We start from the raw sequence: 13957 nt of genomic DNA on the forward strand, positions 1-13957 counted from the left end.
TAACGTGTAAATCAGCCTAGTATTTTCCAGTCTGGCCACCGTTTCTCCACCTAAGGCCTGGCCTAGTAACAGAAATAAACATAAATTTCACTGCGCAAAAAATAATAGATAAGTAACTTTTCGAAGGTCTGCCACTCTTATACGAAAACTAAGATGAAAGAACCTGGCTTGATTTTATACCTGTTTAAGTTCATATAAAGTTACCTGTAATGCTGGTGGTTGAGGCCAGGCAGGTTCCCATTGAATTCCCGCAGACCGTAGAGGAACTGCGGGGCGGAAAGCGTCGGGCTATACCCATTCATTGGAGGCTGGCAAAGACAGGCGAACAAATATTAGAGCAAGGGAGCAGGGAAAAGCGCACCTTACCGTGTGGCGGAAGAATGATCTGGAAGAATCGCGTTGGAGGGAAAGCACCTGCAGCCTTACCTAGACCACTTACTTACACGTGGCGCTGCCATGCGCCCACGCACCAATCAGGCAAAGTGCTTGCAGCCGGTAAACCCGGAGCAAGCCTAACACAGCCATTTTCCCCACATTACCATTGTGAGACAAATAATAATAATTTACTACTAGAACCCGCATGTAAGAGCTGAAAAGGATTTTGATAATTTCAAAATAAATTGAGGAGCCTGCGGGTGGCTAACTGGCTTCAGCACCACGGAGAGAGCATAACTAGATTTTTGTAGAGTTTATTTTTTTCCAGAGACTGATCCAAATCTCAAAATTCCTGTTAGAAAAAGTGGAAAAGATCTGTTTCTGGACCTGGCCGGTTGGCTCCGCGGTAGAGCGTCGGCCTGGCGTGCGGGGGACCCGGGTTCGATTCCCGGCCAGGGCACATAGGAGAAGCGCCCATTTGCTTCTCCACCCCCGCCCTCCCTCCTTCCTCTCTGTCTCTCTCTTCCCCTCCCGCAGCCAAGGCTCCATTGGAGCAAAAGATGGCCTGGGCGCTGGGGATGGCTCCTTGGCCTCTGCCCCAGGCGCTAGAGTGGCTCTGGTCGCGGCAGAGTGACGCCCCGGAGGGGCAGAGCATCGCCCCCTGGTGGGCAGAGCGTCGCCCCTGGTGGGCGTGCCGGGTGGATCCCGGTCGGGCGCATGCGGAAGTCTGTCTGACTGTCTCCCCGTTTCCAGCTTCAGAAAAATACAAAAAAAAAAAAATCTGTTTCTTTTGTCCAAGTTCAGCAGTCAGTAGTAGAAGGAATCTATCCTATATTGTGCAGTCCAGGTAAGAGGTGGAGATTTTACTAAAAGAAACAGTTTTCTCAGTATTGCTTTAGCAAGGGACACTCATCAGAATTGGAATGAAAATAAGCCAGTCTGGGGGCATCACCGGCATTTAGAAATAGGGTCGAAAGTTAGAACCTGAACTTGACTGCCTCTTCGTATCTTTCGCGTCCGAATTCATTTGTCAGGTGAAACGTACCCATTTTGACTCTCCACTTTCTTAGCAATTCACAGCCTTTTTTATTTCTTGTCACGAAGAAGTGGAAATGTTGGGGGAAACGTGGGCTTGACAGCTTGAAGCGGGGCGGGGATCTAGCCTGACCCAGAGAACTACCTGGAGAGTGAGGGAGTAAGGGAGTAGAACTCAGGTCATTGAGAAGGTTGTTGCTGCGCAGAGCCCCGAGCCGCCGTTGCCGTATCATAAGTCAGCAGCGGGCAAATGGGCACTGCGACCACTTCCCCCGACCCCCAACAACCCTCCCGCTCCGCGGACAACCCCGCCTCCTCCCCCTCCTCCCCGGAGCTAGGCGCCTGCGCGCGGCGGCGGAGGTCCGGCTCGTGACCCCGCCCGCTGAGGAAGCCCATTGGCCGCCGCTACCCCACCTGCCTCGCAGAGCCGAACGCACGTGCTGGGGTCCGAGCAGCGAACACAGCCATGGCGTCGTTACTTTGGGAAAGTGACCCGGGGGCTGCAGAGAGCGATCACCTGGACAGCCACGTAATGGCCACCAACCTGGAGGGCAGAGGGCCAGGGGCTAGGACAGCACTCCCGGGGGGAAATTTGCGGGGCGGGGTGGTGAACGCAGGGGGGGGGGCGTTGGGCGGGGGGTTGGGGGAGTAGGGTGGCCAGTAGTGGAGGGGAGATGCCAAGGGGCAAGGACTTGAAAGAAGGCCCGGAAAAAGGAGACCTAGAGAGACAAGGCCTTTGGTTTATTTTATTTTATTTTTTGCATTTTTCTGAAGCTGGAAACAGGGAGGGACAGTCAGACAGACTCCCGCATGCGCCCAACCGGGATCCACCCGGCACGCCCACCAGGGGGCGATGCTTTGCCCATCCTGGGCGTCGCCATGTTGCGACCAGAGCCACTCTAGCGCCTGAGGCAGAGGCCACAGAGCCATCCCCAGCGCCCAGGCCATCTTTGCTCCAATGGAGCCTTGGCTGCGGGAGGGGAAGAGAGAGACAGAGAGGAAGGCGCCGAGGAGGAGTGGAGAAACAAATGGGCGCTTCTCCTGTGTGCCCTGGCCTGGAATCGATCCTTGGTCCTCTGCACGCTAGGCCGACGCTCTACCGCTGAGCCAACCGGCCAGGGCAAGACCTTTGGTTTAAATGGGCAAAATAAAGATATCTGGAAGTCCTGGAAGGGAAAGCAGCTGGTAGTCCCAATCAGACCCTGAGTTTTCTGCTTTGCCAATTTGACTATTAAGCCTCAGCTATCTTCCTTCCGTCTGTCTGTCCACCATTCTTTGATCATGTGTGATCCCAGCCCTCAGGGTACTGCCACATTTAGACTAGAGGCCTGTGAAGAGGAACTGCACATACAGGGGAACAGAAAGTCTTTTCCAGTTTTAGGATAATTTCATACAGGAACACTGTTCCTGAAAAGAATCTATTTATACCTAACATTGTAAAGAAAACAGTATTTGGGCGGTCTTTCCTGCATCTCTTCCAGCCCCTGTTAGGGGTAGCACTGGACTTCTTGACATTTTGCTTCCTAATGTTGGTTGAAATTTGTGTCTTTCAATAGTTTTCAAATCTCATCCATCCCCGGAAGAACCTTCCGGGCATTAAGAAGACTCCAGTTCCCAACCTAGGTAAGTGCTCTAGGTTAATGCAGATTGGCCTCAGATAAAGAACATTGTTTTCCTCATGTCTCCAGCGACTGAAATATATGTGGCTCTCTTCATTTAACATTCAGGGCCCTCCACTTCCCCAGTCTTTTTACCCGTTCCTCGGATGACCCTTCCTGTCAGTGCACGCTGTCAAGACAGCAAGAGAAACTGGGATAATACACTTTATATTTCTACTTAGCACTTATCTTTACGTTTATTGTTTCTCTTCCATCCTTTTAGGTAATTTTATTAACACAGAAGAAGATGATGAAGATGTAGGTAGGAGATGATTCACTTGCATGTATCTACTAGCATTATTTCAGTTAATCATGACTTTCATAATATGAATAATGTAATGTCAATTGGAGAACTGCCTTTGCTTCCTTTTTTTTATAAATAGTGAATATCAGGAGAAATAGTAAGTTAGGACTGGGGCATATTTATTTAGAAGAAGTTGAAATGGAATATGTAGGAATGGGTTTAGAATTTTCAGCTGGTGAGGGAAACATTAGGCCTGGTGATAGTGGATGTAGACTTGCTTGAAGCTAGATGTTGGTGTGAACAGCAGAGCATTAGAAACTGGGTCCATGCCTGACCTGTGGTGGCGCGGTGGATAAAGCATCGACCTGGAAATGCTGAGGTTGCTGGTTCAAAACCCTGGGCTTGCCTGGTCAAGGCACATATGGGAGTTGAAGCTTCCTGCTCCTCCCCCCCTTCTCTCTCTCTCTCTCTCTCTCTCTCCCTCCCCCCCCCTAAAAAATGAATAAATAAAAATAATTTAAAAAAAAAAAAAAGAAAGAAACTGGGTCCTCATGAAAAAGAGGAATTCTCAGTGCTATGTCATTCTTTCTGGAAACTTACATAGCAGAAAGATGAGAGTAGGAGCATTTGCTTGACATATACCACTGGATGGGAGGGAGCAACTTACTGTCATTTAGAAAGCTTGAATTTCTCCCTGCAATAATATCCCCTTTTATTCTTGCTTTTCTAGTGGATTTGGCAGCTAATTCACTCTTGAACAAGTTAATCCAACAGTCTTTAGTAGAATCCAGTCACCAAGTTGAAGTCTTACAAAAGGATCCCAGCTCTCCACTATACTCAGTGAAAACATTTGAAGAGCTGCGGCTGTGAGTGTTTTTACTCTTTTAGTGGGAGAAATGCTGGGAAGCATAGCACAGAACAAAGTGATCTGCTAATAATGAAACCATGAGAATCTCCTTTATGTTCTTATATTCAATATTAAAGTGAAATGTGTATGTTTTGCATGCAATTAAAATACAGCTCAAAGAGGAACACTCAGCTACCTGAATTGTTCAGCAAATTTAGAACATTTTTGATGGTGAAGTATTTAAATCTTTCTGTGCTAAGGGAAACAGCTACACCAGACACAGGCATATATTACTACTTTCCATACCAGAATACAGAGATGGGGACACTGATGACCCGTTTCCTGCCCCACACCCTTTAGATAAGTTACAAGCTTTTAACCTTTCTAATTATATTTAGTTTCAAATAGTATTAAAATGAATTCCTTTCTCAAATGGGTTTGCATTTCCTAGGGACTTATCAATTGGTATTAAAGAAGTGTATTTTACTGATGTGGACTTACATAAAGAGGAAAGGTCCAAAATTTCAATGTCCAGACATTTTCTAAATGGAAGGAGAAGCCTACCGATGATTAAAAGTTGGGGCTGCCAGTAATCTACCAATTAACCTGCCGATTAAGCACATCCAAAATATGCGTGTTATTGAAGGTGGAAATGTTCCAGCCCACTTCACTATCCTCTTTCTAACATCCATCATGAGACCCCAGGGAAGAAGTGTTTAAAAATACTGGCTCAGAAGGATGAGGTAATAGTGTCTTCTGCTCCTAGACCAGTGGTTCTCAACCTGTGGATCGCGACCCCAACGGGGTCGCCTAAAGCCATCAGAAAATACATAATGCATATCAGGTATTTACATTCCGAATCATAACTGTAGCAAAATTACAGTTATGAAGTAGCCACCAAAATTATTTTTTGGTTTGGGGTCACCGCAACATGAGGAACTGTATTGTGGGGTCACGGCATTAGAAAGGTTGAGAACCACTGTCCTAGACAGAATAAAATTTTTGTCTGCTCTGAAAATAGCTGTTAAACACCAGAGTTTTTCATTCATTAAGAAGAATTAAATAATAAGTCTCATGTAGTTTTCTGCTTATATGGAAAACTCTCCCTAGCAAATTGATATATCAGATGAGTTTTTCCTTTTTTCCTTGGTTCAACAGAAAGTTCAATGTTAGCTTTTATTACTGTTCTTATCCTAGGCTCATAGCATAGTTTATTATGTTAGGGGTACAATTTTACAGACATGATTGCGCATTAAAGTATAAATTATATATTTCTAAATATTACTTTTAAAGCTCAGTACAGAGTGGCTTAATTTAGAAGTGTACCTTTCAAGTTTGTATTTCTGAGGTTACTGAACAATCATGGGCTTTAAGTATTATTTTATATTTAGAAAATTAAATTTATTGGAGTGATATTGATCAATATGAGTATATAAGATTCAGGTAAACATTTCTATAACATTTGAACTGTTGATTGCGTTGTGTGCCCATCACCCAAGTCAAATCATTTTCCATCACAGTTTATTTGTCCCTCTTTACTCCCCTTTTCCCCACCTCCCTCCCCCTGGTAACCACTTCACTTTTATCTATTTCCATGAGTCTCATTTTTATATTCCACCTGTATGTGCAATCATGTAGTTCTTAGCTTTTTCTGATTTACTTATTTCACTCAGTATAAAGTTCTCAAGGTCCACCCATTTTGTCGTAAATGGCAATGTGTCATCATTTCTTATGGCTGAGTAGTATTCACATATATATGTACCATATCTTCTTTATGCAATACTCTATTGAAGGGCACTTTGGTTATTTCCATGTCTTGGCTACTGTGAATAATGCTGCGATGAACATGGGTGCATGTGTCTTTGTGTACCAATGTTTTTGAGGTTTTTGGGTATATACCCAGTAGAGGGATTGCTGGGTCATATAGTGGTTCTGGATTTAATTTTTGAGGAACCACCATACTGTTTTAAAAAGTGGCTGTACCAGTTTATATTCCCACCAGCAGTAAGTGAGGGTTCCTTTTCTCCACAGCCTCTCTAATACTTATTACCTGTCTTGTTGATAATAGCCAATCTAACAGGTGTGAAGTAGTATCTCATTGTAGTTTTGATTTCCATTTCTCTGACAGGTAGCAAAATGAGCGTCTTTTCATATATCTGTTGGCTGTTTGTATGCCTTCTTGGATAATTGTTTAATCTTCTTTTTTTTTTTTTTCTTTTTTTTTCTGACAGAAAGGAGGAGTTGCTAAAAGGGATCTATGCAATGGGATTTAACAGACCATCCAAAATCCAGGAGATGGCTCTCCCTATGATGCTGGCACATCCGTGAGTTTCCAGGGTAGTGGTGTTCCAACTTGGTGATTCTTAGTCTCTAATATTTAGTTTATGCCCAGTGGTCTCCTCTTTTCTCCAGGCCCCAGAACCTCATAGCCCAGAGCCAGTCTGGAACAGGAAAAACAGCTGCTTTTGTCTTGGCAATGCTAAGCAGAGTTAACGCCTCAGAACTGTTCCCACAGGTAAAGAAAGGCTGAGAGAGGGATGGGATAGCTTTCAATGCCATGATATTTTAATAACAAGTAATATTGCTACAATGATATGATATTTACAATAGCCATTCTTCTATAAAATTATGGGAAAAGTGTTGGGCAGAAATGTGGGACAGTGATTGAAAGCACAGGCTTTGTTGTTTGACTGGGTCCAATCCCAGCCTCGCTTCTTACTAGCAGAATGTCTTAGGCGAGGTAGTCAATCTCTGAATCTGCTTCCTTGTCTGTAAAGATAACGTAAAGGCATGGACTGTACTTGTTCTGTTCACCCTGAATCCTAACACCACGCACGGTGCCTGGCTTGTAGAATACTCATTAAACACTGAATAAGTGAATCAATGAATACTTGCTTCATAGGATTGTCATGCAGATGAAATGAAATAGTGTACATTTTTAGCACTGTGCTTGGTATGAAGTGAGCGTACATCTTAAAAAGCTGTAGAACTAGGCCCTGGCTGGTTGGCTCAGTGGTAGAGCATCGGCCTGGTGTGCAGGAGTCCCGGGTTCGATTCCCAGCCAGGTCACACAGGAGAAGTGCCCACCTGCTTCTCCACCCCTCCCCCTCTCCTTTCTCTCTGTCTCTCTCTTCCCCTCCCGCAGCCAAGGCTCCATTGGAGCAAAGTTGGCCCGGGTGCTGAGGATGGCTCCATGGCCTCTACCTCAGGTGCTAGAATGGCTCTGGTTGCAACATAGCAATGCCCCAGATGGGCAGAGCATCGCCCCCTAGTGGGCATGCCGGGTGGATCCCGGTCGAGCGCATGCGGGAGTCTGACTGCCGCCCTGTTTCCAACTTCAGAAAAATACAAAAAAAAAAAAAAAGGCTGTAGAACTAGAAGATCCTCCAACCTCACTCTTAACAGAGGAGGAAACTGAGGCTTGAAGATGGAAATGTCTCACAGAAGGTCACAGGTGTCAGAGAGTGACTGAGCAGGGATGGGATTGTCCTTGCCATGCTCCTATTGTAACTTCCACTCGCGGAAAACATTTGGCAATCACTCCTTTTCTCCAAACTAGACTCATTCATTCATTTGACAAGCTGAGTACCTAAGTATGCAGTGCACTCAGTGCAGTAGGGAAAACAAGGATTCTCTCAGGAAGCTTACACTCTGATCAACAAGACAAGCTGGGGATGTGAATAACTAAAGCAGGGGTCCCCAAACTACGGCCCGCAGGCCGCATGCGGCCCCCTGAGGCCATTTATCTGGCCCCCGCCACACTTCCGGAAGGGGCACCTCTTTCATTGGTGGTCAGTGAGCACAGCATTGCTCACGTACAGTACTACTTCCAGTGACACGGGACTTACGCTTCAAGGCTCCAGAAGTGCATCATATCACTTGTTACGACTAGCAGTGACAAATATGGATCCGGACATTGACTATCTCATTAGCCAAAAGCAGGCCTAGGCCCTGGCCGGTTGGCTCAGTGGTAGAGCGTCGGCCTGGCGTGCAGGAGTTCCGGGTTCGATTTCCAGCCAGGGCACACAGGAGAAGTGCCCATCTGCTTCTCCACCCCTCCCCCCTCCTTCCTTTCTGTCTCTCTCTTCCCCTCCTGCAGCCAAGGCTCCATTGGAGCAAAGTTTGCCCAGGCGCTGAGGATGGCTCTGTGGCCTCTGCCTCAGGCACTAGAATGGCTCTGGTTGTAACAGAGCAACGGCCCAGATGGGCAGAGCATTGCCCCCTGGTGGGCATGCCGGGTGGATCCCGGTCGGGCACATGCAGGAGTCTGTCTGACTGCCTCCCCGTTTCCAACTTCAGAAAAATACAAAAAAAAAAAAAAAAAAAAAGGCAGGCCCATAGTTCCCATTGAAATATTGGTCAGTTTGTTGATTTAAATTTACTTTTTCTTTATTTTAAATATTGTATTTGTTCCCATTTTGTTTTTTTACTTTAAAATAAGATATGTGCAGTGTGCATACCTAAGTATGCAGTGCACTCAGTGCAGTAGGGAAAACAAGGATTTGTTCATAGTTTTTTTTATAGTCCGGCCCTCCAACGGTCTGGGGGACAATGAACTGGCCCCCTGTGTAAAAAGTTTGAAGACCCCTGAACTAAAGCCAGACATAGAATGTTACCTGATTTATTAGACAAGTTCAGGGAAATTTCTATTTGGGGTTTGATATTATGAATTAAAATTTTTTATGAAAAGCTGCATTTGAGAAATGTGTGTGGAAACTATTTTTAACACTTTGGCTATGTTTGCCTTTCTTCTCTATCACTGAAGTATATATTAAATATCACCAGTTTCTTTCATCAACATCTTCATTCATCAGCAAGCACCATTTATAAACGGGGTGACAATAACAAGTGGAAGAGCTGGAGGGAATATCCTGCCCGGGATGGATCAGATCAACAGGGAGTGTTCTGGAAAGGCAGACTTCATAGCTGGCAGGAGGTGATGAGGGTCACACTCTGGCTGAAATTTGTCTTGTATTTCCCCGTTTTTGATTACCAACCTCTTTACATCCCATTCTTCCCCCACCAACAAAAGGGTGACCAGTCACCTGTGTGTCTTCATAACCCCTCTGAGAGGAGTATGCAAAGGGTATCAATTTTTCCTCCTTTAGCTCTCTTTCCCCTGCCAGGCTCAGCATTCACCAGGTCTATTAACTGCTAAGTTGTATTCAGTTTAAAATATTTTATTCAACTAGTCTCTCCAAGTTTACTTCTGTATTTCTCCCTGTACAAATTTTAATTGTATGTCAAATTTGCATAATAGTTTATACAAACCTTTCTCCTCCCCCTTCTTGCTATCTCACAGTGCCTCTGCCTGGCTCCAACATATGAATTGGCTCTGCAAACCGGCCGTGTGGTTGAACAGATGGGAGAATTCTGTGTGGATGTGCAAGTGATGTATGCCATTCGAGGGAATCCAAGTATGTGCCAGTAAGCCAGTCTTGGCTGATTTTTTAAATACTGACTCCACCTCTAACAAGCATATTATATAACTTCTCTGCTTTCTTATAATAAGAAACCTTAATAATAAGGACCCTTATTTCTACAATTCCCACATCGGGCAAGAGGATAGTCTTATATATCCTTTTCTCTGAAGCTCAGTAGTTGGTACAGAAAGCTTTTACTGTTTTTTTTTTATTAAAGTATTACATATATATAGCAGGGAAAAAATCTTTAAAACACAGATTAGGAGGTAAAAAGTGAAAGTTGTTCTTCCTTGCCCTCCAAAACTCTCCCTTCAAAGATAGTTACAGCTTTGTTATCAATCATTTGTTTTTTACTTTGTTTTCTTTTGTTTTGGAATTCATATGCTTACCAATGTACGTGTATGTATTTGTTTCCTTAGAGAGTTTACAAAAACGGGGGTATTTTTTCCTTAATATTCAGAAACATACATGTTTTGAGCATCTTTCCATGTTAGTACATAGAGCCCCACTTCATTCTTTTGACCAGCCGCATAATATGCCATCATTCATTTCATGTAACCCGTTGATAGACATTTTGGTGGTTTTCCATTGGGGAGGGTTTGGAGGGGTTTCACAGCTGTGCCAATATTTCTATAGGACAGTGGGATTGCTGCAGGGTGGCTATTAAAATGAATCAAATATGCAGATTATCATTACCATAAAACTAGAAACTCAGAAACTAATTTAAAATTAAAAACCATAGTGACCTTGGGGTTTGCACTTGGAGAGTCATCAGGACATGTTCTTGAGCTTAAGAGTGCTGTGTTGCATTGCCCTGCATGGTGGGTTGTTTGTGTCTGAAGGAGCCCTTCAAACCCTTTTCTCCCTAGTTCCCAGAAGCACTGACATCACCAAACAAATTATAATTGGCACTCCTGGGACTGTCCTGGATTGGTGTTTAAGGAAAAAACTAATTGATTTGACTAAGATTCGTGTGTTTGTCCTGGATGAGGCAGACGTGATGATCGACACACAAGGGTTCTCAGATCAAAGCATTCGGATTCAAAGGTAATCTTCACATATCATCCTTTCTTCCGGATCTTTGGATAAGAAATTTCATTTGCTGCTCCTACCTGTCTTTACTGCCAAATTCGCCACTTCTTTCACCTTTAAAACAATTTGGGTTTTCATTGTTTTCACAGGCTCACAGGCCTTTGGACTGCAGTAATTTTCACCTTCTTACCTGATAGCTTTCCTCTTTGCCCCACAGGCTTACAGATGAATCCATATAGTGGATTTTGCTCCAAAATTTGCCAATAATTTTTCTATTTTTGAAGCAAGATTCTAAAGAGAATTCTTGAAATCTGCTAGGGCTACTGTAAGGTTACAAAGGCTAGATAAGTGGTATAAAGAAGACAGTCACCTGGGATCAGGAGCCTACTAGTCTAGTCTCAAGTTTGCCTGTAATTTGTTAAATAAATTATGTTACTGTCCTAGGCCTCTCTCTTGGGATCACCTGAGAGGCTGAAAATTACTGATTACCAGCCTGAGATTTACTGAACCAGAACTTCTCGGAGTGCTTGACCAGTGGTGGTGCAGTAGATAGAGCATCCACCCAGAATGCTGAGGTCACTTGCTCAAAACCCCAAGATCACCAACTTGCCAGCTTGAGCATGGGGTCTGATTCCTGGTCAAGCCGTGTATGAGAAGCAATCAATGAGCAACTAAAGCAAAGCAACTGTGAGTTGATGCTTCTCTCTCGTGCGCGCTCTCTTTCAAAAAAAAAAAAAGCATTTATAAAAAAAGAATTTCTGGGAGTGAGCTTTAGAAATCTGTATCACTTTTTTATTGAATTTATTGTGGTGACATTGGTTAACATAATTATTAATATTACAGGTTTTAGGGGCCCAATTCTACAACACATCTCTGTACACCATATTGTGTGTTCACCCCCCCAAGTCAAGTCTTTGTTCATTACCTTTTATCCCCCCATCCCCTCCTCCACTTCCCTTACCCCCTCTGCAATCACCACAGTATTGTCCATTATTTTTAAAAGTATTTATATGCTTAGTGTTATAGTCAAATATTGAAAGATTGCAGTGAAAAACAGTAATCACCCTGTGCCCCATGCCCTAGAGAATACCTCTGTTGTGATATTACCATATTCCCCATGTATAAGACGATCCCATGTATAAGATGCATCTTAATTTGGGGGCCTGAAATTTAAAAAAATTGTATCACATAAAGTTATTGAACTCAAGTTTTATTTATCACAGAATTCATACTCATCATTGTCAAAACTCCCATTAGCTTGTCCTCATCTGTGTCTGATGACGAATCACTGTCTTCAACAATGAGCACAAAAACAAGCACAGAAAAGCAGGAAATGCAAGTAAAAAAACCTACAACCACTGTATAAGACACACCCAGTTTTTAGACCCCAAATTTTTTTTTAAAAAGTACATCATATACATGGGGAAATATGGTAACCTTCATGTCTTTAAATATGTTCATACTGCTATTTCTAGATGCATAGTCATTGTCTGCTTACTTCCCATTAGTGGAAGTAGGACTTTTCCTGTACCTTCTAACACTTCTCTATGATTATACTGGGAGTATGGTTCATTAACAGTAAGTATTGGTCTCATAATGACATTATATATACTGTTTCCTGCTGAGCAGTCTATTATTAAAATTATGTTTTTCTTGTACAGCTTTTCCCCCTAGAAATAGTAATTGCCTATTTTCACTTGTTTAGTTAGTATCACTGTGTAGGGATCTTTAATTTTTCTCTACCTATTTCATTATGTGTGTCATGTATCAATTATACTTCCAAATAGTCAAATACTATTTTTATTTTTTTTTATCTTTTAAATTTTAATTTTTGTGTTTACATAGATTCTAGTATCCCTCCAAATGCATGTGTTACCCTCCACATCTGCCTTCCCCGCTCCCTGCAACGTGTTACCCTCCACATCTCCCTTCCCCCCTCCCTGCAACGTTACCCTCCACATCTCCCTTCCCCCCTCCCTGCAATGTGTTACCCTTCACATCTCCCTTCCCCTCTCCCTGCAACGTGTTACCCTCCACATCTCCCTTCCCCCCTCCCTGCAACGTGTTACCCTCCACATCTCCCTTTCCCCCTCCCTGCAACGTGTTACCCTCCACATCTCCCTTCCCCCCCCTGCAACGTGTTACCCTCCACATCTCCCTTTCCCCCTCCCTGCAACGTGTTACCCTCCACATCTCCCTTTCCCCCTCCCTGCAACGTGTTACCCTCCACATCTCCCTTCCCCCCTCCCTGCAACGTGTTACCCTCCACATCTCCCTTCCCCCCTCCCTGCAATGCCCTCCCCCTTTCCCTCCAGTATTTGCTGTCCTGCTCTCCATAACATTGTGTTATGTGTGTATAATTTCACCAATCTCTTTCCCTTCTCTGATCCGATCCTATCATCCCCTTTGCCTCTGTCTGCTTTCCCTCTGGACCCTTTGATCCTGTCTCTGTCTCTATTCTGTTCCTCAGTTCACATTGTTCATTAGATTCCTCAAATGAGTGAGGTCATATGATATTTTTCTTTCTCTGCCTGGCTTATTTCACTTAACATAATAGTTTCCAGGTCCATCCATGTCGTCACAATAGGTAAGGTTTCCTTCTTTTTCAGGGCCCCATAGTGTACTATTGTGTATATGTATCACTGCTTTTTAATCCACTCATCCACTGATGGACACTTTGGCTGTTTCCAGATCTTAGCTATTGTGAACAATGCTGCCATAACATGAGGGTACATTTCTCCTTTTGAATCAGTGGTGTTCTTGGGATATATTCCTAAAAGGGGGATGGCTGAGTAAAAAGGCAGTTGGATTTTTAATTTTTTGAGGAATCTCCATACTGTTTCCACAGTGGTTGTACCAGTCTGCGTTCCCACCAGCATTGCAGAAGGGTTTCCTTTTTTTTTAACATGAAATTTATTTTAATTTATTGTGTTTACATAGATTCTAGTGTACCCCCGAATATATCCTCCCCTCCCCATGTTCCCCAGTACATTCCCCCTGTCCCCCTCCCTGCAGCACCCTCCCCCCTTCCCTCCAGGTTTTGCTTTTCTGCTCTTGTCCCATCCTATCATCCTATCATCCCCTTTCCATCTGTCCACTTTCCCTCTGGTCCCTTTTTTTTTTATATATATATTTTTCTGAAGCTGGAAACGGGGAGAGACAGTTAGACAGACTCCCACATGCGCCCGACCGGGATCTACCCGGCACGCCCACCAGGGGCAACGCTCTGCCCACCAGGGGCGACGCTGCCCACCAGGGGGCGATGCTCTGCCCCTCCAGGGCGTCGCTCTGTTGCAACCAGAGCCACTCTAGTGCCTGGGGCAGAGGCCAAGGAGCCATCCCC

General features: G+C 44.1%; 1 protein-coding gene across 1 annotated transcript in view; it reads left to right on the top strand.

Moving 5' to 3' along the window:
- Positions 1-1853: 1853 nt before the first annotated feature.
- The window catches only part of DDX25 (DEAD-box helicase 25), a 33085-nt gene continuing 20981 nt past the window's right edge, over positions 1854-13957 (top strand). The window contains exons 1-8 of the mRNA XM_066366476.1: positions 1854-1939; positions 2967-3033; positions 3292-3330; positions 4043-4178; positions 6391-6483; positions 6572-6674; positions 9462-9576; positions 10452-10629. Of these exons, the coding sequence (XP_066222573.1) occupies positions 1877-1939; positions 2967-3033; positions 3292-3330; positions 4043-4178; positions 6391-6483; positions 6572-6674; positions 9462-9576; positions 10452-10629 (794 nt within the window). The 5' untranslated portion in view covers positions 1854-1876. The remainder of the gene's footprint in view (positions 1940-2966; positions 3034-3291; positions 3331-4042; positions 4179-6390; positions 6484-6571; positions 6675-9461; positions 9577-10451; positions 10630-13957) is intronic.

This window comes from Saccopteryx leptura, chromosome 2, assembly GCF_036850995.1.
Source record: "Saccopteryx leptura isolate mSacLep1 chromosome 2, mSacLep1_pri_phased_curated, whole genome shotgun sequence".
Classification (NCBI taxonomy): Eukaryota; Metazoa; Chordata; class Mammalia; order Chiroptera; family Emballonuridae; genus Saccopteryx; species Saccopteryx leptura.